General features: G+C 43.1%; 1 protein-coding gene across 1 annotated transcript in view; it reads right to left on the bottom strand.

The window, feature by feature from the left end:
- Positions 1-1,290: 1,290 nt before the first annotated feature.
- Positions 1,291-23,410, bottom strand: part of LOC118366968 (NEDD8-conjugating enzyme UBE2F) — an 89,113-nt gene continuing 66,993 nt past the window's right edge. Inside the window, exons 8-10 of the mRNA XM_035749841.2 lie at positions 21,170-21,202; positions 18,746-18,808; positions 1,291-3,041 (exon numbers count right to left, since the gene is read on the bottom strand). Of these exons, the coding sequence (XP_035605734.1) occupies positions 2,991-3,041; positions 18,746-18,808; positions 21,170-21,202 (147 nt within the window). The 3' untranslated portion in view covers positions 1,291-2,990. The remainder of the gene's footprint in view (positions 3,042-18,745; positions 18,809-21,169; positions 21,203-23,410) is intronic.

The raw sequence follows: 23,410 nt of genomic DNA, 5'->3' as shown, positions 1-23,410 counted from the left end.
TATATATGTGTGAGAGAGAGATGGCCAGTGGAGTGTGTGTGTATATATATGTGTGAGAGAGAGATGGCCAGTGGAGTGTGTGTGTATATATATGTGTGAGAGAGAGATGGCCAGTGGAGTGTGTGTATATATGTGTGTGAGAGAGATGGCCAGTGGAGTGTGTGTGTATATATATGTGAGAGAGAGAGATGGCCAGTGGAGTGTGTGTGTATATATGTGTGAGAGAGATGGCCAGTGGAGTGTGTGTGTATATATGTGTGAGAGAGATGGCCAGTGGAGTGTGTGTATATATGTGTGTGAGAGATGGCCAGTGGAGTGTGTGTGTATATATGTGTGTGTGAGTGGAGAGATGGCCAGTGGAGTGTGTGTGTATATATATGTGTGTGAGAGAGATGGCCAGTGGAGTGTGTGTATATATATGTGTGTGAGAGAGATGGCCAGTGGAGTGTGTGTGTATATATATGTGTGAGAGAGATGGCCAGTGGAGTGTGTGTATATATATGTGTGTGAGAGAGATGGCCAGTGGAGTGTGTGTGTATATATGTGTGTGAGAGAGATGGCCAGTGGAGTGTGTGTATATATATGTGTGTGAGAGAGATGGCCAGTGGAGTGTGTGTGTATATATGTGTGTGAGAGAGATGGCCAGTGGAGTGTGTGTATATATATGTGTGTGAGAGAGATGGCCAGTGGAGTGTGTGTATATATGTGTGTGAGAGAGATGGCCAGTGGAGTGTGTGTATATATATGTGTGAGAGAGATGGCCAGTGGAGTGTGTGTATATATATGTGTGAGAGAGATGGCCAGTGGAGTGTGTGTATATATATGTGTGAGAGAGATGGCCAGTGGAGTGTGTGTATATATATGTGTGAGAGAGATGGCCAGTGGAGTGTGTGTGTATATATGAGAGAGATGGCCAGTGGAGTGTGTGTGTATATATATGTGAGTGTGTGTATATATATGTGTGAGAGAGAGATGGCCAGTGGAGTGTGTGTATATATATGTGTGTGAGAGAGATGGCCAGTGGAGTGTGTGTGTATATATGTGTGAGAGAGAGATGGCCAGTGGAGTGTGTGTATATATATGTGTGTGAGAGAGATGGCCAGTGGAGTGCAAAGTTGTGTGATCTGTTGCACCACTAGTTATAACATTGCAAAAAAACTTTCAATTAACATTGTTGCCAGCAATTACAATCCATGAATGTGTGATTAGGACATTGAATGTGTGATTAGGACATTGAATGTGTGATTAGGACATTGAATGTGGAAAGAAAGAAAAAACACAATAAGTAAATGTTTTTCCTTATTATATCCTCTTTAATATATCTTAAAAAATGGATATACAATCTGAGAAAGAAAAGGAGGATTTAAACTGAGGAACAGACAGACCCTCCCGAGCCCCACAGAGAATTAGGCTAGCTGGACCAGTAAAATAAGGAGTGTGGGGCTAGGAACCAGAGCATGCTAAAAACAAGTCACATGAACCCCTGTCCATTTGAACACACACACACACACACACACACACACACACACACACACACACACCTCTAACATACCTACTGTAAAATACACCACCTCCTGGCCACATACATTTTGCCTCATGCAAACATGTGAATACTATTTTTTTAATACAGTGATGACACTGAATCTAACGTTCCAATATGCACACATACAGGCACAAAGCCAGCCCAGGCAAAGCGAAGCAACAAACCCACACACTCAAAGATCTACATATCTCTCAGAAACACACACACACACACACACACACACACACATATTCAGACACATGAGGACATGCATACAGAGAAGACCCCACTCACTTGCCTCAAAACAGAGAACTCTCATACACTACCTAGCAGAGAAGAGAGCCCTCGTATTCCCTCTACCTCCATGGGGGCAGAGGAGAATGCATGAGGGTTGTGGGGCCTAAGAGAGTGGAAGGAGAAACGTCAGGATGGAGGGATGGAGCAAGACAGACAGACTATCAGAGGCACAGTGCCCTCTACGCTTGGCTTCCCCAGAGGTCAGGGGAGCTGAGATAAGGTCAAGGTTCAGGTGTGGTGGTAGAACTTGTACTGTGGTACAGCTAGAGTCTTTTCCTAGGAGCCTGATCTGGACAGTGTTACATTGTGTCTGGGGCACCGGTAAATTGTGTTCCCCCTGTGGATGTGTGAACAGAACAGACAGGAAGTGGGCGTGTCTGAAGTGGTACCCTATTCCCTATGTAGTGCACTACTTCTGACCAGGGCCTATAGGGCTCTTGTTAAAAGTAGGGTAATATAAAGGGGTGCCATTTCAGATGTACGCTGAGTGAAGTGGAATGGGGACTGACTGGGTCGGTGGCACTTGTCATTCACATGCTGTCTGATGAGGTGGGTGTGGGCGGGGGAGTGCAGGCCTTGAATGAGTGACATAACAGAGATGTTGTTTTTCCAGCTGTGTGTGTTTTTGTGTGGCTGGGTGGGTGTGCATGCACAACCAAGTGCTGTGTGTTGAGTTACTAGTTGAGTGCGTTTGCTTTGCAATGTGTGTGAAGGGATTCTGTGTGTGTGTGTGTGCTCGTGTGCATTTTCTTTGCAACCAGACATGGCAGGCACTAGAACTGAGAAACACTAACAGATAATCTTTCTCTTTGATTCATCAATTCTTAAATAACAGCTAAGTGGATTGGTTAAATCCCAGGTCCTCACTGCCACATGCGCTCACTATTATTGGCTCAGACACACAGAGAGGGCCCGTCATTGGACAATCCCTGCGGTGACGCAGCATGATTACTCTAGGCCACTCAGGGCAATTAAAGCATAATCCCTCAAACTTTTAAAAAACAATTTTTCTTGTAAATCTTTTTTTTTCTTTCAGCGTCATTGTATTGCAGTCAGGGCGTGTCAGCAATGTGCAGCGGTTGGTTGGTTGACGAGACGTTGGGGGGCGGGGTTCAGCTGCGCAGTCGAAGAAAGGGGGGGTTGCAGGCAGCCGGCGCAGCTGACGCAGTCATCATCTGGCATAGTGCTTGATGTAATCTTGAACCTTATTACGGAAATCCTCCTAGAACAAGACACACAAACAACATCAGTGAGCTTTTCTGGATCTACTGTATATCCTTGTTTCATTTTTTTACAAACATCTTACCTCCAACTGCACTGAAAATATTTAGGCCAATATACAGTGTGTTCATCAGTTTAAATGACTGAGCGAGACATTCAATAACAATGCAGTAAGCTGCATCAGGGGTTGATGGCAGTGATACAGTGGGATGAAAACATTACCAACAAACTCTGCGCACTTCCTGTCAAGCAAAACATGATACGACCACTGAGGGCACGGCTACAGCAAGAGCTATGAAAACATTACCCGCAGAGCGTTCGTCCGGCCAGGGAATACGGTCCCCATTGCCAGACTGTGGAGATGGAGGTAGATACGGAGGGCCATGCTGCACTGCTAAAGCTCTGGCTCCGGGTAAACAGCCTCCAACAACAAGATGCCTGAGAGGAACCCAGGAGGGCTCAGGATTCCTCAATTAGCTCTGCTGGCCTGTTGTTCTGTACCCAGTACCAGGCTGTAAATAACCCCAGTCTACAGGGAGTCTGGAGGAACACAGTGAACAACCCATCTTTGCCTGTCTGTGACAACCTCTGTTTCCCCAGCCGGTGTATACACAGTATCTGGGCCTAATTGATCCTTCTGAATGGTATGGAACACTATAGTGCAGTACCTCCACTACAGAACTGGAGAGTTAAAGCCTGGGCCAGAGTGTGTGTGTGTGTGTGTGTGTGTGTGTGTGTGTGTGTGTGTGTGTGTGTGTGTGTGTGTGTGTGTGTGTGTGTGTGTGTGTGTGTGTGTGTGAGAGAGTGTGTGTGTGTGTGAGAGAGAGTGTGTGTACTCTGTGCGTGGAGTTTAAATGAAATAAAGTCTAATTAAATTAATTCCCATGAGCCTGTCTGGGGACAGTTAGATGATTGAGAGGAGAAATGGAGCCAGGTTGGCATGGCAGCGTACGTAGCGGCACAGGTGGCAGGAGCAGCTCAAGGCGATTGATATCCTTGGCTCTGTTTGTCTCTCCTGGGTCAGCTTGCCCCCTGCCCTTTTCCTTTTTCAGGGCCAGCTTTATTAAACCACACCAGCTCAGGTCATGCACAGCACAGCACAATTCTGAGAGCAACAACAAACGCATCCAACAAAAGCCTATTTTCTTCTCTTCTCATTAGTGGTCCAGGATTTGGGTTCGATTGGGAATTGATGAGGGTAGAAGGGGGTGGATTCCACTAAAAGACTACACAGCCCTGGTATCAGGAGCCAAGGCAAGTGAAAGAAGCAACTGTAAACTCTCCTCCAATCTGCACAGGGACATCAACGCATTATTTACCCATCAAGCTCCAGTTTCAAAGATGCACGTTTCCCAAGATAGGATTAAGTCCTTTGAGAATAAGCTCAGAATGAGGCTTGGTCAGGGCTGGAAAAGGCCAGAAGAGTCTCAGACAACAACAACAACTTATGGAGATAAGTGCGAGACATAATGCTTTAAAATGGTGACGACTTAAGGACAGTGTGTGTGGCCGACTTACAATTGACATTTTAGTCATTTAGCAGACGATCTTATCCAGAGAGACTTACAATTAGTACAAGACTTAGTTCCTAGCATGCCATCTAAAAAGAGCCTGTGCCTGCTACTCAATAGCTTACTTTACCCTCAGGGAAAAACAATTAGCTCTACAGATCACGCTCTCTGTCTGACATTGCATGAAAGCTTGTATGTAAATGGGGATGAATATCACAATCAGACGGCTGGTGAGTAACCTGCTTTTTGAGTCTTAATCCATCCTACTGGGTCTCTACAGTCCAGAGGGCAGATGAAAGCCAGAGAGCAGATGACCTGGGGGGTAGATTATGACGTTGATCTTCTGTGACACTCCAAGGACGTGGGGAGGACAGAGACAGACACTGATATGAAGGAGGAAAGCAGTGCGGAAACCAACCAAACAAAGCCTGTAGTTGAAGCAGACACTGACTGACGGACTAGTGTTAGCGGCCATCCATTAGTGAACTGAACCATGTAACCTTTCCTACTGAATTAGCTCACATCCTCCCAGCAGGCAGGTACACCAGTGTTCAAAACACCTCTTCTGTTCAAAACACCTCTTCAAGAGGTAAATGAATTAATGCAAATGGCTGTACTTCACCTTGGGTGGAATGTGCTCCAGCTTTACAGTCAGGCTATAGCAACAGAGCAAAGAAAACATCACTACGTTAAAGAGCCCTCAGCACAGCTAGGCAGACAGAACAGACTTAGAACGAACAGTTAGAACAGGGAGCCCGGAACACTCCAAGCTGAGACCTTGGGGATTCAACTGCTGCACCCCCCCCACACACACACTTTACATAACTCTGCAGCCTTGCTAAATATTTTGGCAGTGAGCTGAGCGCAGCACAGAGCTTGAAATAGCCCCCCCTACGTAGTTCTGCGTATTAATCTGCCCCATTATAACAATCTGAAGGGTTTGTGGTCGTGTGGGCCTTACCTTTTTTCCCTGGCTAAAAGCGTTTTGATATACCTCTGTATGCAGAATGTTACAAAGAAACAGATATTTGGGGGGAGATTTATATTAGGCTATACTACGACATGACATAACACAACATAACAATGGAGATGAATGATGACATCCAGAACAGTTCTTTGACAAACAAGTCAATGTCCTCAAACAAATTCAAAAGTAAAAGTGCAGATATACTCAACCTAGTCCTGCAGATTAATAAACCATTTTCCTCAGGGAATAGGTCAAAACTACATACTGTCCCTTCCCTGCTACAGCGAATACAGGAAAAGAGACAAGTTGAATTCCTGTCAGATCGCATCAATGTCACTGTTTTGACTCCCAGGGACATGTCTATTACACACGACTGGCAGAGATGACATGCACTCTGAAACCCTCAGTCACTCTTTGGTTTGGCCATTCAGACGTTTTCAGAAACCAAACTGACCAATCAATGGCCTTCAGTAACCCTGTGACATGATTTGTAACACCAAACAAGGTTACTTCAGAACACAGGGCTGCATGGCTCCTCTCCTCCATGTCCTTTACATTTACATAGTCATTCATCTAAAGATTGCTAGGTGGGGCAACCACAATGCTTAGACACTACTGTGTCGGGACAGCACCTAAAGTGCTAGACCAGCTGCACACACCACCACTGCTACAGGTAGGGTAGGAACAGCAGTCAAGCTATGTAAAAGGCAATCACATCCCCTGAACACCAACTCAGCAGACGCTGTCAGGGTAGACCGCAGGGGTGGGAGGGCGGAAGGGGTGGAGTGGTAGAAAACGAGACCTCCTGATGGCACTCATCTCGCACTCTATCACTTCGAATCCCCCTCTTCCTCTTTCCTCCCCATCAGGACTAGGGATAGAACATTTCAGAGCCCTCGGGCTCACCTGGTAACGTGATCAGTTTGTACCGATTCAGGTCAGATCACGTCAGGTAGAACTAGCGCTGAAGGTGGCCCACAGCCAGCAAGGTGTTACAAATACTAGATAGTCTAACAGATCACACAGAGGCCAGATGAGCTAGTGATTTCAAGGAATTATTGACAGAAAGAAAGTTGACAAAACTACAACATTTCCATACCGTCAAAGTTTTCACTTCACAAAACTGACACGGTCTATACTAAGCGCTAAAGATCACCATGGTTCAACCATCCAGAACCATGTCGAGCCAGACCCAGTAAAGTGGATGCTGGGTTGTTTTCACGTGCAAACAAACAGCCAGTTGATTGGCTATTGATCCAGTGTGAGACAGATTGTTAGCACAGTAAAGATACTGGTCCTGTGGTGGTTGGAGAGCCATAGATCTGCATTAGGATGCAGTCAGAAGACCACAGGGTCCCTCAAAAGATCATTATGCAAGGCCTTCGTTAAACCATCGGACTGGGGATCATCAATGGTGCAGTATGGCTGACCATGCTAGAATACCTGAGTGACTAATCATATCAGTCAAGTTTGCTGTGGCCAACCTTAAATCTACCATTTTCTGTGGCATTGCAATAGTTAATGTGACGTCCAAAAGTATTTGGACAGTGACACATTTTTTGTTGTTTTGGCTCTGTACTCCAGCAATTTGAATTTAAATGATACAATTACTAGGTTGTAGTAGAGGTGATCAGCTTTAATTTGAGGGTATTGTCATCTACATCAGGATCAAAATTACAGTACTTTTGTACATAGCCCCCCCACATTTTATGGAAATAAAAGTATTTGGACAAATTCAGGTATACAGGGTATTCGGGAAGTATTTAGACCCCTTGACTTTTTCCACGTTGTTACAATACAGCCTTATTCTAAAATGGATTAAATCTTTTTTTTTCATCAGCAATCTACACACAATACCCCATACTGTTGCAAATGTATAAAAAAAAAAATCACATTTAGATAAGTATTCAGACCCTTTACTCAGTACTTTGTTAAAGCGATTACAGCATTGAGTATTCTTGGGTATGGCGCTACAAGCTTGGCACACCTGTATTTGGGGACTTTCTCCCATTCTTCTCTGCAGATCCTCTTAAGCTCTGTCAAGTTGGATGGGGAGCGTCGCTGCAAAGCTATTTTCAGATATGTTCAATCGGGTTCAAGTTCAGGCTGGGCCACTTGAGGACATTCAAAGACTTAGGGCCTGTGTGTTTAGGGTCGTTGTCCTGTTGGAAGTTCAACCTTCGCCCCAGTCTGACGTACTGAGCGCTCTGGAGCAGGTTTCCATCAAGGATCTCTTTGTACTTTGCTCGGTTCATCTTTCCTTCAATCATCACTAGTCTCCCAGTCCCTGCCACTGAAAAACATCCCCTGAGCATGATGCTGCCACCACCATGCTTCACCGTGTGGATAGTGCCAGGTTTTCTCCAGACGTGACACTTGGCATTCAGGTAAACAAGTTCAATCTTGGATTCATCAGACCAGAGAATCTTGTTTCTCATGGTCAGAGTTCCTTAGGTGCCTTTTTGGAAAACTCCAAACGGGCTGTCATGTGCCTTTTACTAAGGAGTGGCTTCCATCGGGCCACTCTACCATAAAGACCTGATTGGTTGTCCTTCTGGAAGGTTCTCCCATCTCCACAGAGGAACTCTGGAGCTCTGTCAATGTGACCATCGGGTTCTTGGTCACCTCCCTGACCAAGGCCCTTCTCCAACGATTGCTCAGTTAGGCCAGGTGGCCAGCTCTAGGAAGAGTCTTGGTGGTTCCAAACTTCTTCCATTTAAGAATGATGGAGGCCACTGTGCTCTGGGGACCTTCAATGCTGCAGAAATGCTTTGGTACCCTCCCCCTGATCTGTGCCTCGACACAATCCAGTCTCGGAGCTCTATGGACAATTCCTTCGACCTCATGGCTTGGTTTTTGCTCTGAAATGCACTGTCAACCGTGGGACCACTAGGCAGGGTATCCTAGTGGTTAGAGCGTTGGACTAGTAACCGGATGGTTGCAAGTTCAAATCTGAGCTGACAAGGTACAAATCTGTCGTTCTGCCCCTGAACAGGCAGTTAACCACTGTTCCTAGGCTGTCATTGAAAATAAGAATTTGTTCTTAACTGACTTGCCTAGTTAAATAAAGGTAAAATAAAAATATAGAAAAGGTGTGTGCCTTTCCAAATCATGTCCAATCAATTGAATTTACCACAGGTGGACTCTAATCAAGTTGTAGAAACATCAAGGATGATCAATGGAAACAGGATGCACTTGAGCTCAATTTCGAATCTCATAGCAAAGGGTCTGAATAGTTTAGTATTTGGTCCGATATACCTAACACACAATGACTACATCAAGCTTGTGACTCTACAAGACTTGGAATCCTTTGCAGTTTGTTTTGGTTGTATTTCAGATTATGTTGTGCCCAATTGAAATTAATGGTAAGTAATTACTGTTCCATTTTGGAGACAAAAAAAAAAGTGAACACTTCTACATTCATGTGGATGGTACCATTATTACGGATAATCCTGAATGAATCGTGAATAATGAGTGAGAAAGTTAGAGGCACAAAGATCATACCCCCAAGACATGGTAACCTTTTACAATAACAGGGGAGGTCAGCATTTTTGTGGGGGTATGATATTTATGCCTTTCCCACTCATCATGTATTCATGATTATCCGTAATGTTCAGAAACATATTTCCTTATTTACAATAAAAGTGACTAAAATAACACACTCCATTTACTATTGGGCACAACATAATCTGAAACACCTCAAATGGGGGGACTACGTACAAAAAGTGCTGTAATTTCTAAACCGTTATGGATGAAAATACCCTCAAATTAAAGCTGACAGACTGCACTTTAACCTCATATGGTATCATTTCAAATCCAAGGTGCTGGAGTACAGAGCCAAAACAACTAAATGTGCCATTGTCCAAATACATTTGGACCTCACAATGACATGTACCACAATGACATGACAAAGTATAAGTCCAATATGCTTTTGTGTTGCTGACAAAGACATAAGATAAGGTCAAGAAAGTCATCATGCCTGGCTAATCATCGGCCTCTTTAGTTTTAAGGTCAACAGTCAAATGGCAGCCCCGTGTGGGTTCAGTCTGTTCCGTTCTGGTATGTTCCACCTTCCACAGCACTACTGTATGCCTCCCCCCCCACCCCCACCCGCCCCTAACCCCTCGAGCTGACAATAGAATAACAATGCAGTCAGAGAGCATTGAGCACTGGGGGAGTTCCACTTTAAGCCTACTCTCTCTACGGTTGTTGCTGAACCAACAATAAAGCTGGAAAAAGGTCTGTTTCTCAGTAGGAGGTCAGATCCTTTTGACTGGGTGGCTGTTGTTTTTCCTACTGTGGGATGGGGATTCTGCAACACCACTGCTGCAACATGACTCCGTTACTATTAAAAGCCCTAGTTTCCTCTCAGAGAGAGAGAGGGAAAGAGAGAGTTTGAGGCCAAGCTTCCTGTGACGAGACAGTCAGCTGGGAGACCGCTGCATCAGTATGGTGATTACATGGTCATTTAGCATCAGTATGCTATGTGGCGGACGTGTGAGCCGTGGTTTCCCAGTACCCTCTGACACACATCTCACAGTTCCCTCCGCACAAAGACTTGATGTTCAGTCGGCATGCCACAAAGCTACAGAGTCAGGGGAGAGCTACAGAGTCAGGGGAGACCAAGAAATTGGACACTCACGAATGCCACGGCCCTCACGTCGAGAACCACAAACTGTGGACGTCACACTCGGCAGGGGCTTGCGAGAGGCAGCTGGGACAACTAATGTGCATATCTGTGTTAGTGTGAGGGAGTATGCAGAGTACATGAACCCCTGCTCCTTTGCTTTAAGTTCCTTGGCGTCCACATCACTAAGAATTTAACATGGTCCACACACCCGCATAATCGTGAGGAGGGCATGACAGCGCCTCTTCCCCCTCAGGAGGCTGAACATATTTGTCATGTTCCCTTGGCTCTTCAAAAATTTCTACAGCTGCACCATCTCGACTGGCTGCATCACCGCTTGTTTATGGCAAATGTACCGTCCTTGACCTCAGTGCTAGAGGGTGGTGCATACAGCCCATTACACCATTGGGGCCGAACTCACTGCCATTATGCTGCAATAGTTTGTGTCTGGGGTCAGTCTTATGTCTGGAGTATTTCTCCGGTCTTATCCGGTGTCCTGTGTGAATTTAAGTATGCTCCCTCTAATTCTCTCGCTCTCTCTCTCCTCCCAGAGAACCTGAGCCCTGGGACCATGCCTCAGGACTACCTGGCCTGATGACTGCTGTCCCAGTTTAAACTGTTCTGCCTGAGGCTATGGGACCCTGACCTGTTCACCGGACGTGCTACCTTGTTCTGGACCTGCTGTTTTCGACTCTCTCTCTCTACCGCACCTGCTGTCTCTAACGCTGAATGCTCGGCTATGAAAAGCCAACTGACATTTACTCCGGAGGTGCTGACCTGTTGCACACTCTACAACCACTGTAATAATAATAATTATTATTTGACCCTGTTGGTCACCTATGAACGTTTGAACAGCTTGGCCATGTACTGTTATAACCTCAACCCGGCACAGCCAGAAGACCGGCCACTTCTCAGATCCTGGTTCCTCTCTAGGTTCCTGCCTTTCTAGTAGAGATCGACCGTATATGATTTTTCAACGCCGATACCGATTATTGGAGGACCAAAAAAGTCGATACCGATTAAATCGGGCGATTTTGTATCTATTTATTTGTAATAATGACAATTACAACAATACTGAATGAACACTTATTTTAACTTAATATAATACATCAATAAAATCAATTTAGCCTCAAGTAAATAATGAAACATGTTCAATTTGGTTTAAATAATGCAAAAACAAAGTGTTGGAGAAGAAAATAAAAGTGCAATATGTGCTATGTAAGAAAGCTAATGTTTCAGTTCCTTGCTCAGAACATGAGCACATATGACACATGAAAGTTGGTGGTTTTCAATATTCCCGGGTAAGAAGTTTTAGGTTGTAGTTATTATAGGAATTATAGGACTATTTCCCTCTATACCATTTGTATTTCATTAACATTTGACTATTGGATGTTCTTATAGGCACTTTAGTATTGCCAGTGTAACAGTATAGCTTCCGTCCCTCTCCTCGCTCCTCCCTAGGCTCGAACCAGCAACACAACGACAACAGCCACCATCGAAGCAGCGTTACCCATGCAGAGCAAGGGGAACAACTACTAGAAGGCTCAGAGCGAGTGACGTTTGAAACGCTATTAGCACGCTAACTAGCTAGCCACTTCACTTCGGTTACACCTGCCTCATCTTGGGAGTTGATAGGCTTGAAGTCATAAACAGCGCAATGCTTGACGCACAACGAAGAGCTGCTGGCAAAACGCGTCTGTCCTTGATGCATAGTCACTTTACACTTTATATAATATATATATATAATATTTTATATAAAAAATTATATTTTTGATAATATATCAAAAATGGCCAGAAACAAAGAACTCTCATCAGTCAATTCTTGTTCTGAGAAATGAAGGCTATTCCATGCGAGAAATTGCCAAGAAACTGAAGATCTCGTACAACGCTGTGTACTACTCCCTTCACAGAACAGTGCAAACTGGCGCTAACCAGAATAGAAAGAGGACTGGGAGGCCCCGGTGCACAACAGGTGCACAAGTACATTAGAGTGTCTAGTTTGTGATACAGACGCCTCACAAGTCCGCAACTGACAGCTTCATTAAATAGTACCCGTAAAACACCATTCTCAACGTCAACAGTGAAGAGGCGACTCCGGGATGCTGGCCTTCTAGGCAGAGTTCCTCTGTCCAGTGTCTGTGTTCTTTAGCCCATCTTAATCTGTTATTTTTACTGGCCAGTCTGAGATATGGCTTTTTCTTTGCAACTCTGCCTAGAAGGCCAGCATCCCGGAGTCGCCTCTTCACTGTTGACATTGACTGGTGTTTTGCTGGTACTATTTAATGTCAAAGTGGAATTGTTTTTTGAGATTTTTACAAATGAAAAATGAAACTCTGAAATACAGTGCCTTCCGAAAGTATTCGGCCCCCTTGGACTTTGCGACCCTTTGCCACATTTCAGGCTTCAAACATAAAGATATAAAACTATTTTTTTTTGTGAAGAATCAACAACAAGTGGGACAGGTGTCTGGCTAGACTGCAAACTATCCTTCCAGACTCATATCAAACATCTCCAATCAAAAATCAAATCAAGAGTCGGCTTTCTATTCCGCAACAAAGCCTCCTTCACTCACGCCGCCAAGCTTACCCTAGTAAAACTGACTATCCTACCGATCCTCGACTTCGGCGATGTCATCTACAAAATGGCTTCCAACACTCTACTCAGCAAACTGGATCCAGTCTATCACAGTGCCATCCGTTTTGTCACTAAAGCACCTTATACCACCCACCACTGCGACTTGTATGCTCTAGTCGGCTGGCCCTCGCTACATATTCGTCGCCAGACCCACTTGCTCCAGGTCATCTACAAGTCCATGCTAGGTAAAGCTCCGCCTTATCTCAGTTCACTGGTCACGATGGCAACACCCATCCGTAGCACGCGCTCCAGCAGGTGTATCTCACTGATCATCCCTAAAGCCAACACCTCATTTGGCCGCCTTTCGTTCCAGTACTCTGCTGCCTGTGACTGGAACGAACTGCAAAAATCGCTGAAGTTGGAGACTTTTATCTCCCTCACCAACTTCAAACATCAGCTATCTGAGCAGCTAACCGATCGCTGCAGCTGTACATAGTCTATAGGTAAATAGCCCACCCATTTTCACCTACCTCATTCCCATACTGTTTTTATACTGTTTTTATTTATTTACTTTTCTGCTCTTTTGCACACCAATATCTCTACATGTACATGACCATCTGATCATTTATCACTCCAGTGTTAATCTGCAAAATTGTAATTATTCGCCTACCTCCTCATGCCTTTTGCACACAATGTATATAGACTCCCCTTTTTTTCCTACTGTGTTATTGACTTGTTAATTGTTTAGTCCATGTGTAACTCTGTGTTGTCTGTTCACACTGCTATGCTTTATCTTGGCCAGGTCACAGTTGCAAATGAGAACTTGTTCTCAACTAGCTTATCCGGTTAAATAAAGGTGTTCTCAACTAGCCTACCTGGTTAAATAAAGGTGAAATAATAATAAATAAAAAAAAACAATCATGAAGTGGAACGACATTTATTGGATATTTCAAGCTTTTTTAACAAATCAAACTGAAAAATTGGGCGTGCAAAATTATTCAGCCCCCTTAAGTTATTACTTTGTAGCGCCACCTTTTGCGGCGATTACAGCTGTAAGTCGCTTGGGGTATGTCTCTATCAGTTGTGCACATCGAGAGACTGAAATTTTTTCCCATTCCTCCTTGCAAAACAGCTCGAGCTCAGTGAGGTTGGATGGAGAGCATTTGTGAACAGCAGTTTTCAGTTCTTTCCACAGATTCTCGATTGGATTCAGGTCTGGACTTTGACTTGGCCATTCTAACACGTGGATATGTTTATTTTTGAACCATTCCATTGTAGATGTTGCTTTATGTTTTGGATCATTGTCTTGTTGGAAGACAAATCTCCGTCCCAGTCTCAGGTCTTTTGCAGACTCCATCAGGTTTTCCTTCCAGAATGGTCCTGTATTTGGCTCCATCCATCTTCCCATCAATTTTAACCATCTTCCCTGTACCTGCTGAAGAAAAGCAGGCCCAAACCATGATGCTGCCACCACCATGTTTGACAGTGGGGATGGTGTGTTCAGGGTGATGAGCTGTGTTGCTTTTACGCCAAACATAACGTTTTGCATTGTTGCCAAAAAGTTCACATTTTGGTTTCATCTGACCAGAGCACCTTCTTCCACATGTTTGGTGTGTCTCCCAGGTGGCTTGTGGCAAACTTTAAACAACATTTTTTATGGATATCTTTAAGAAATGGCTTTCTTCTTGCCACTCTTCCATAAAGGCCAGATTTGTGCAATATACGACTGATTGTTGTCCTATGGACAGAGTCTCCCACCTCAGCTGTAGATCTCTGCAGTTCATCCACAGTGATCATGGGCCTCTTGGCAGCATCTCTGATCAGTCTTCTCCTTGTATGAGCTGAAAGTTTAGAGGGACGGCCAGGTCTTGGTAGATTTGCAGTGGTCTGATACTCCTTCCATTTCAATATTATCGCTTGCACAGTGCTCCTTGGGATGTTTAAAGCTTGGGAAATATTTTTGTATCCAAATCCGGCTTTAAACTTCTTCACAACAGTATCTCGGACCTGCCTGGTGTGTTCCTTGTTCTTCATGATGCTCTATGCGCTTTTAACAGACCTCTGAGACTATCACAGTGCAGGTGCATTTATACGGAGACTTGATTACACACAGGTGGATTGTATTTATCATCATTAGTCATTTAGGTCAACATTGGATCATTCAGAGATCCTCACTGAACTTCTGGAGAGAGTTTGCTGCACTGAAAGTAAAGGGGCTGAATAATTTTGCACGCCCAATTTTTCAGTTTTTGATTTGTTAAAAAAGCTTGAAATATCCAATAAATGTCGTTCCACTTCATGATTGTGTCCCACTTGTTGTTGATTCTTCACAAAAAAATACAGTTTTATATCTTTATGTTTGAAGCCTGAAATGTGGCAAAAGGTCACAAAGTTCAAGGGGGCAGAATACTTTCGCAAGGCACTGTATCTTGAATCAATAAGTATTCAACCCCTTTGTTATGGGAAGTCAAAAGTTCAGGAGTAGACATTTGCTTAACAAGTAGCATAATAAGTTGCATGGACTCTATGTGCAATAATAGCGTTCATCATGATTTTTGAATGACTACCTTTTCTGTACCCCACACATACAGATAATTGTAAGGTCGAGAAGTGAATTTCAAACAGATTCAACCACAAAGAGCAAGGATGTTTTCCAATGCCTCGCAAAAGGCAACATTTAAAAAAATAAAAAGGTAGATATTGAATATCCCTTTGAACATGGTGAAGTTATTAATTACACTTTGGATGGTGTATCAATCACCCAGTCACTACAAAGATAGACATCCTTCCTAACTCAGTGGCTGGAGGGGAAGGAAACCTCTCAGGGATTTCACCATGAGGCCAATGGTGACATTAAAACAGTTACAGAGTTTAATGGCTGTGATAGGAGAAAACTGAGGATGAATCAACAAAAGGAGGAAGCTTGTACAGAGTAAAAATATTCCACAACATGCATCCTGTTTGCAATACGGAACTAAAGTAATACTGCAAAAAATGTGGCGAAGCAAGTACATTTTTGGGGCAAATCCAATACAACACATTACTGAGTAGCGCACTCTATATTTTCAAGCATAGTGGTGGCTGAATCATGTTATGGGTTATGCTTGTAATCATTAAGGACTGGGGAGTTACAGGAGAAAAAATTAACCTTTCAGCAGGACAATAACCTAAAACACATGGCCAAATATACACTGGAATTGTTTACCAATAGTGGCCTAGTTACTGTTTTGAGTTAAATCGGCTTGAAAATCTATGGCAAGATTTGAAAATGGCTGTCAATGCTCAACAACCAACTTGACAAGAATAATGCTAAAATATTTTACAATTCAGGAGTGCAAAGCTCTTAGGGACTTACCCAGAAAGACTGTCATCACTGCCAAAGGTGATTCTAACATGTATTAACTCAGGGGTGTGAATATTTATGTAAATGACCTATTTCTGTCATTATGGAGTATTGTGTGTAGATGGGTGAGTTTTTATTTATTTTGAATACATTTTTAAATCAGACTGTAATACTGAAAGCACTGTAGGTACAGTGATACTATCAAGGGGAACCTGTTACAGTAGTGTATTAATGGCAACTTAACTAAAGGTGGTCTGACACAGTGCTTCCTAAACTGTGGGTTATACAATCAGGTCCCTATTGATTTTATTAAAATGTTGAGCATAAGAACACAGCATTTGCCATGTCAAAATGCGTACAATTCCCAGAAATTAACGTAAAGACATCAACATTTTCTCTCAGCTCCACAGCAAAATGTATAGAATTGCAGGGAATTCGCATTAAAACAACAACATCCTCTCTCCGCTGCAAAGATGATATTTTTTTACTTATTATTTGGTCTGTTGAGGTTTTTTCACCGCTCAACCATTATGGTTGGTCTCGACTCAAAAGGCAGCTCAATTGTTGGGTCACGAAGCAAAAACATTTGGGAACCACTGTTCTAACACAAGAGGACATCTTTCTCCCTTCCTTTTATTTTAACTCACCTTTGCAACAAAAAAACATCCCAGTGTAGTTAAAAGGAAGTGACATATTTCCCTGAGTGTTTGGAAGCCCACTGTGTCCACTACTCTCTCTGTAATTGGTCGGAAAGGCTCCTATGAACAACAACCAGGCGTCTGCATACTAGGTTTGGTTTGCTCCTAGCAGAACTTGGCAAGGCAAAGTGAACGTCTGTGCCTCTCATAGTAACTAAAATACCCTTTGTTTGGAAAAAATAAATAAAGGTCCCTCGAAACGCCATAGCCAGTACACACTTCGTCAAAATTATAAATCTGTAATTATTATAAGGAAGAGGAAAAGGAGAAAAAGAAGGGAAGGGAGGAGAAGGGAAAGGAGAAGGAAAAGAAGAAAGGAGGAGAAAGAAGGGAAGGGAGGAGAAGGGAAAGGAGAAGGAAAAGAAGAAAGGAGGAGAAAGAAGGGAAGGGAGGAGAAGGGAAAGGAGAAGGAAAAGAAGAAAGGAGGAGAAAGAAGGGAAGGGAGGAGAAGGGAAAGGAGAAGGAAAAGAAGAAAGGAGGAAAAGGAGGAGAAAGAAGGGAAGGGAGGAGAAGGGAAAGGAGAAGGAAAAGAAGAAAGGAGGAGAAAGAAGGGAAAGGAGAAGGAAAAGAAGAAAGGAGGAAAAGGAGGAGAAAGAAGGGAAGGGAGGAGAAGGGAAAGGAGAAGGAAAAGAAGAAAGGAGGAAAAGGAGGAGAAAGAAGGAGAAGGAGAAAAGAAAAAGAAAGAAAAGAAAAAGAAAATGGAAGACGAAAAAGCAGAATGAAAAGGAGGACGGAAGGAAGAAGACTGAAGGAGGAGAGATTACTCAAAGTTTTCCCTTTTACCTGTGGATTCATTGTCGTAGTAGAGAACACACAATTTTATGTGTGACTCAAAATTCTACAAAGATCCAGGAAAAAAAGACCTTGTGCATTTCAGGTAAAATAACAACCCAATGTTTATATCCCAGGACAAATTAGCTAGGAACAACAAGCTAGCTAAATGTCCATGAATGTTTCATCTGTTACGACTTGTCCCCAAATGAATATAGTTGGTTCACAGTTCGTTTTGATTTCATGTCCTGATCACGTCTGGTGTAGACGGACAAAATCAACAATGCGCGTGTGCCCGGTGAAATCAGCATGTTAGAAGGAACACGGCTCAGGATTGAAGAGACGAGAGGAAACCATCCATTGAAATCAATACTTCCTGTAGGTCTTGCCTCATCTCCTCTCAAACATTAGTTTGGCCTATTCTGTCCTTCACTTACTTTCTCTGGCTTCTTTTCCTCTGGTTTATGTTCCGCTAGCCCAGTCTGGGTTTTTGGACGGGGCTTGGGGGTGTTGGTGTGTGAAACCAACCAGAGTGACCATATTAGACTCCACTCTACACAGGCGAAGAGGGTGCGCTGAAGACTGCAGATATCGACCCGCTGCGAGTGGCAAACTCAGTTGGTAGAGCATGGCGCTTGTAACGCCAGGGTAGTGGGTTCGATTCCCGGGACCACCCATACGTAGAATGTATGCACACATGACTGTAAGTCGCTTTGGATAAAAGCGTCTGCTAAATGGCATATATTATATATTATAAACAGTAATGAGGCATCAGGCATGATCTTAAACCATAGCCCTGCTGTTGACATACTAAGTTGCTCTTGCTCTCTGAAGTTTAGCATACACTGTCTGTCTGGGGACTGGGGAGTACTGCAAGCCCCAGCCGAGCAACACTTGGGATGGAGAGGTCCCAGAGAGGTCTGTCTCCTGCCGGGCATGGATAGCCCAGGCAGAATGAGCGTGAATCATAAATGGCACCCAATTCTCTATATAGGGCACTACTTAGACACACAGTGAGACAGATTACACAGTACACAGTACCCAATGATTGTGAACAAAGTGGTCATTAGTGAGTTCTACAGAATAGCCCCACATTCCACTTCTAGAGCTTTCAGACCTTCTAAACACGTCCTACTTACTGCTGCCCATGTAAGGTCATGGACAGGACATAGGGAAGATGACCTCCCTTCAGGTGGGCTGGTTGGTGTCGTTACCTTATCGCGCAGATGATGCTCGGCCGCGTCGATGTTCAATGGGTCATCGAAGTTCAGTAGATCCTGAATGAAATTAAAGAGAAAATGAGCTTGAGTCAGCAAAAGTTCACTAAAAACAGTTTCAGATAAACTAAAACCCGCTAACCCAGGTGAAAACAACAAACGTAACAGTATCAGACAACATTTGCCTGACTAACAGCCACTGGCAGTATGCAATGTCACCCTGGATTTAAGTTAAAAGACAAAGTCGTGTAATTAGCCGGTTGCCGTAGAGACGGCGTGCGCGGCGGGCGAGGCGCGGTGTGTTATTAAGGAGATAAAAATGGCGGCTAGGCCTGTGTGTAGAGCGCCTCACTTCCTGATTAAGAGCTAAGCCTCAGGGCATGACTGAGCATCAGGCTGCATCATCATTGTGGGAAGCAGCCAGGAGAGGAGCGAAAGAGATGCTATCAACCCAATCAACCAAGCAACAACAGTCGCTTACTGGAACACTTAACACGCTCATTCTCCTTACCTACCTGCTTTCTCCTCAATGTTCACAGAAAATGCTTGGGGAATTGCTCATAAAAACAGGTTTGTATGGTTTTATAAAAAAAATAGATAGGCTTTACAGTAACAACTCAGTCTATACCTGTTGTCATAAGCATAGAAACACATTTTAACATGCAATGCTTTTGGAAAGTATTCAGACCCCTAGACTTTTTCACATTTTGTTAAGTTACAGCCTTATTCTAAAATGGATGAAATTGTTTTTTTCCCCCCTCATCAATCTACACACAATAGCACATAATAACAAAAGCAGTTTTTTAGAATTTTGTGCCAAAAAATAAAATAAAACTGAAATATCACATTTACATAAGTATTCAGACCCTTAGTACTTTGTTGAACCACCTTTGGCAGTGATTACAGCCTCGACTCTTCTGGGGTATGACGCTACAAGCGTGGCACAGCTGTATTTGGGGGGGTTTCTCGCATTCTTCTCTGTAGATTCTCTCAAGCTCTGTCAAGTTGGATGGGGAGCAATGCTGTACAACTATTTTCAGGTCTCTCCAGTGATGTGTGATCAGGCTCTAACTGGGCCACTCAAGGACATTTAGACTTGTCCCGAAGCCACTCCTGCGTTGTCTTGGCGGTGTGCTTAGGGTCGTTGTCCTGCTGGAAGGTGAACCTTCGCTCCAGTCTGAGGTCCTAAGCACTCTGGAGCAGGTTATCATCTCTCTCTGTACTTTGCTCCTTTCATATTTCCCCTCAATCTTGACTAGTCTCCCAGTCCCTGCTGCTGAAAAACATCCCCGCAGCATGATGCTGCCACCACCATGCTTCACCGTAGGGATTGTGCCAGGTTTCAACCAGATGTGACGCTTGGCATTCAGGATTAAGAGTTCAATATTGGTTTCACCAGACCAGAGAATCTTGGGGCAGCAGATAGCCTAGTGGTTAGAGCATTGGGCCAGTAACCGAAAGGTAGTTAGATCGAATCCCCGAGCTGAAAAGGTAAAAATGTGTATTTCTGCCCCTGAAAAAGGCCGTTATTAACCCACTCTTCCTAGGCCATCATTGTAAATAAGAATTTGTTCTTAAAGAAACGTTAAATAAATAAATACAAAACCGTCAGAGTCTTTAGGTGCCTTTTGGCAAACTCCAAGCAGGCTGTCATTCACTGAAGAGTGGCTTCCGTCTGTCCACCCTACCATAAAGTGCTGCAGAGATGGTTATCATTCTGGAAGGTTCTCCCATCTTCATAAAGGAACTCTAGAGCTCTGTCAGAGTGACCTCCCTGACCAAGGCCCTTCTCCTCCGATTGCTCAGTTTGGCTGGGCGGCCAGCTCTAGGAAGAGTTTTGGTGGTTCCATACTTCTTCCATTTAAGAATTATGGAGGCCACTGTGTTCTTGGGGACCTTCAATGCTGCAGAAATATTTTGGTACCCTTTCCCAGATCTGTGCCTCGACACAATCCTGTTTCGAAGCTCTGCGGACAATTCATTTGACCTCATGGCTTGGTTTTTGCTCTGGTAACTGTGGGACAATATATTATAGACAGGTGTGTGCCTTTCCAAGTCATGTCCAATATATTGAAAATACTACAGGTGGACTCCAAGTTGTAGAAACACCTCAAGGATGATCAATGGAAACAGGATGAACTTGAGCTCAATTTCGAGTCTCATGAGCTCAATTTCAAGTCCCACAGCAAAGGGTCTGAATACTTATGTAAAATAAGGTATTTTTTTTAATTTATTTTAATAAATGTGCAAAAATGTCCCCCCCAAAATTCTGTATTGTCATTATGGGGTAATGTGTGTAGATTGCTGAGGATTCTTCTTTTTTAATTTTTTTATTTAATCCATTTTAGAATAAGGCTGTAATGTAACAAGAAATTGTAGATGTCAAATAGTTTTGATTTAAAAAAAAAAAAAGGTACTTACGGTAAACAAGGAGTTCAATCCCCAGACTACATCCTGAAAGACACAGAAGCAACAGACAAAACATCAGCAGACATCCATAGATCATCATAGTTGTATGTCCCATTAAAAGTCAAACTAAAACTTGTCAGTAATAACCAGGCCAAATCGGTGAACTTTTTTGAGCCAACAAATTAACACAAACAAAATTGTTGAATGCCCTAATTGGATATCATCTGATTAGTTCTATTGTATCTAATGAAGATGGAACATTTTCTGATTATGCAAGTGGTTTGCCCCTGGGAACGTATTAGGCAAATATCCTTGATGATTAAAACACAGAAGAACGGTATGATGGGTAGTCATTAACATATATATTTTGAGGACATAAAAAGAAAAAAAGAAAAAGAGGACACTGGCTCTTTTAATTGAGCGTCTCCGTCTTTGCAAAGGGTGTGTTAATTCATGAATCATTAAACATAATGAGATGTCGACGGGCGACGTGTAAACAATTACCCTTACAAAATAGCTCTTAATGTATGCTAGCTTCACTTCGAGGACGTCAGTGTGGACATTCAACTCTATTCCCCTGCCAAATAATAATGCCATAGACTTGTGCCACATGGAGGTTTAATACGTATTGACACATTCTGGAGAATAAACAAACTGATGGGGGGGGAAAAACAACATGTTTTTGTTTTCTATTTAGTTGTCAGTTGGCTATGAGCTGAGATTTGTGAGGAAAATAATGATCCAAAGCCCTGTCCAGTTCCAAACGTATTTGTTTGAGTAACAGGGTTAACATGAAGACACTTCTCAGGGAATGAAAGGGTCAAATATAGTGTACTCCACAGGGAGTCATAAGGTTAAATCAAGAACACTCGGTTAAATCAAGTAGACCCCACAGGGAGTGATGTACGGGATCAATATCAAGCCAAATGTATTGTGAACACACAGCATGCATGTTGTATGTGTATCATGATCTGTACAAATTAGTAGCAATGCACAAATGTAAATCGCTATCCACAAACAAACACCTTTTGATTTGTATTTGTAAATCGATATATTGCATTCCAAAAAAAGGTATACCTGCAGGTATGCAGGTCATTTCCAAGGGTCTTAATTAAAATGACTGGCATAAAGATTTGCTCATAGGAGATATGTGCAAACATGACAGATATGCAAATCCATATTTGGAAGCGCTTAGGTCACCTGACTTTTGGCAGGAATTTAACAACAAGAAAATGAATGTTCTCACGCGTAGAAAGGGACTTGAATTCATTGAAAAAGATGTGTACCCGTAGAAGCGATTTCTATAAAATCGCTGGCAGCCTCTCATTCGGCCATGTTGATACCTGCCTTTCAAGGTTGTAGAAATTATAGTGTGGTAGCCATAATATGTTAACCACTAAGTCCAACGTAAATAATTGAAACCCTAGCCCTATATTACTCTATATTTGCAACACTATTGCGGTGTACAGTTGTATTAGCTGGCCCAAATAGTTGAATTAGCTGGCCTGATTTTTACCGGATTTTTACATTTGTGGATTGGTGCTTATTTATACAGATCATGATACACGAATACAAAATGCATGCTGTGTGTTCAATACATTTGGCTTGTTATTGATGGGGTTAAACCAAAGACAGTCAATGCATTGAAGGGGAGGATGAGAATGAAAGGCTCATTAGAACAAGGAAACACTACTGTTAATGGATACCAACCCTAACGGCGATTTCTAATGGTAGTAACCACACATTGTTTTCTGCGAGGCATATATCTGCTTTTCAAAGGCGATGGGCCCAATTTGCTCTTATCACTTTGCCATTTCATTATAAAATAAAGGATGGTGCCATCCAAAAGCAGAAGACAATTGATTGCAAGTGAAGAAATAAACGTACTTGGAATAAAAACAAATATTTTCCTGGGCTGTGATGCAAACTGCAGTGCTGGCAGAGGCCATGTTTGACAGTTGGTGGATTTGCATTTAAATGAAATATAGTCAATACCTTTCTCTACAGGACCTGCCCTCTATTTTAATGATCTTATATCTCCATACGGTTGATTCCCCCATCTGGGATATTTTTTTTAAACAAGATCCAGCTCTTGACCTTGAAACAACTACTGTGCATAATTAGCCTGATGTTTAAATGCCTTACAAATATCTGACTGGATTCTAATGCAGGACCCACAGCTTGATGTAGACCATGAGAAATAACAATAAACGGGAGGAGTGGCCTATGACTTGTTATCAATGCACCGTCCAT

The sequence above is a fragment of the Oncorhynchus keta genome, chromosome 34 (genome assembly GCF_023373465.1).
Source record: "Oncorhynchus keta strain PuntledgeMale-10-30-2019 chromosome 34, Oket_V2, whole genome shotgun sequence".
NCBI classification, from domain to species: domain Eukaryota; kingdom Metazoa; phylum Chordata; class Actinopteri; order Salmoniformes; family Salmonidae; genus Oncorhynchus; species Oncorhynchus keta.
This window is presented reverse-complemented; position numbering and strand designations above follow the sequence as displayed.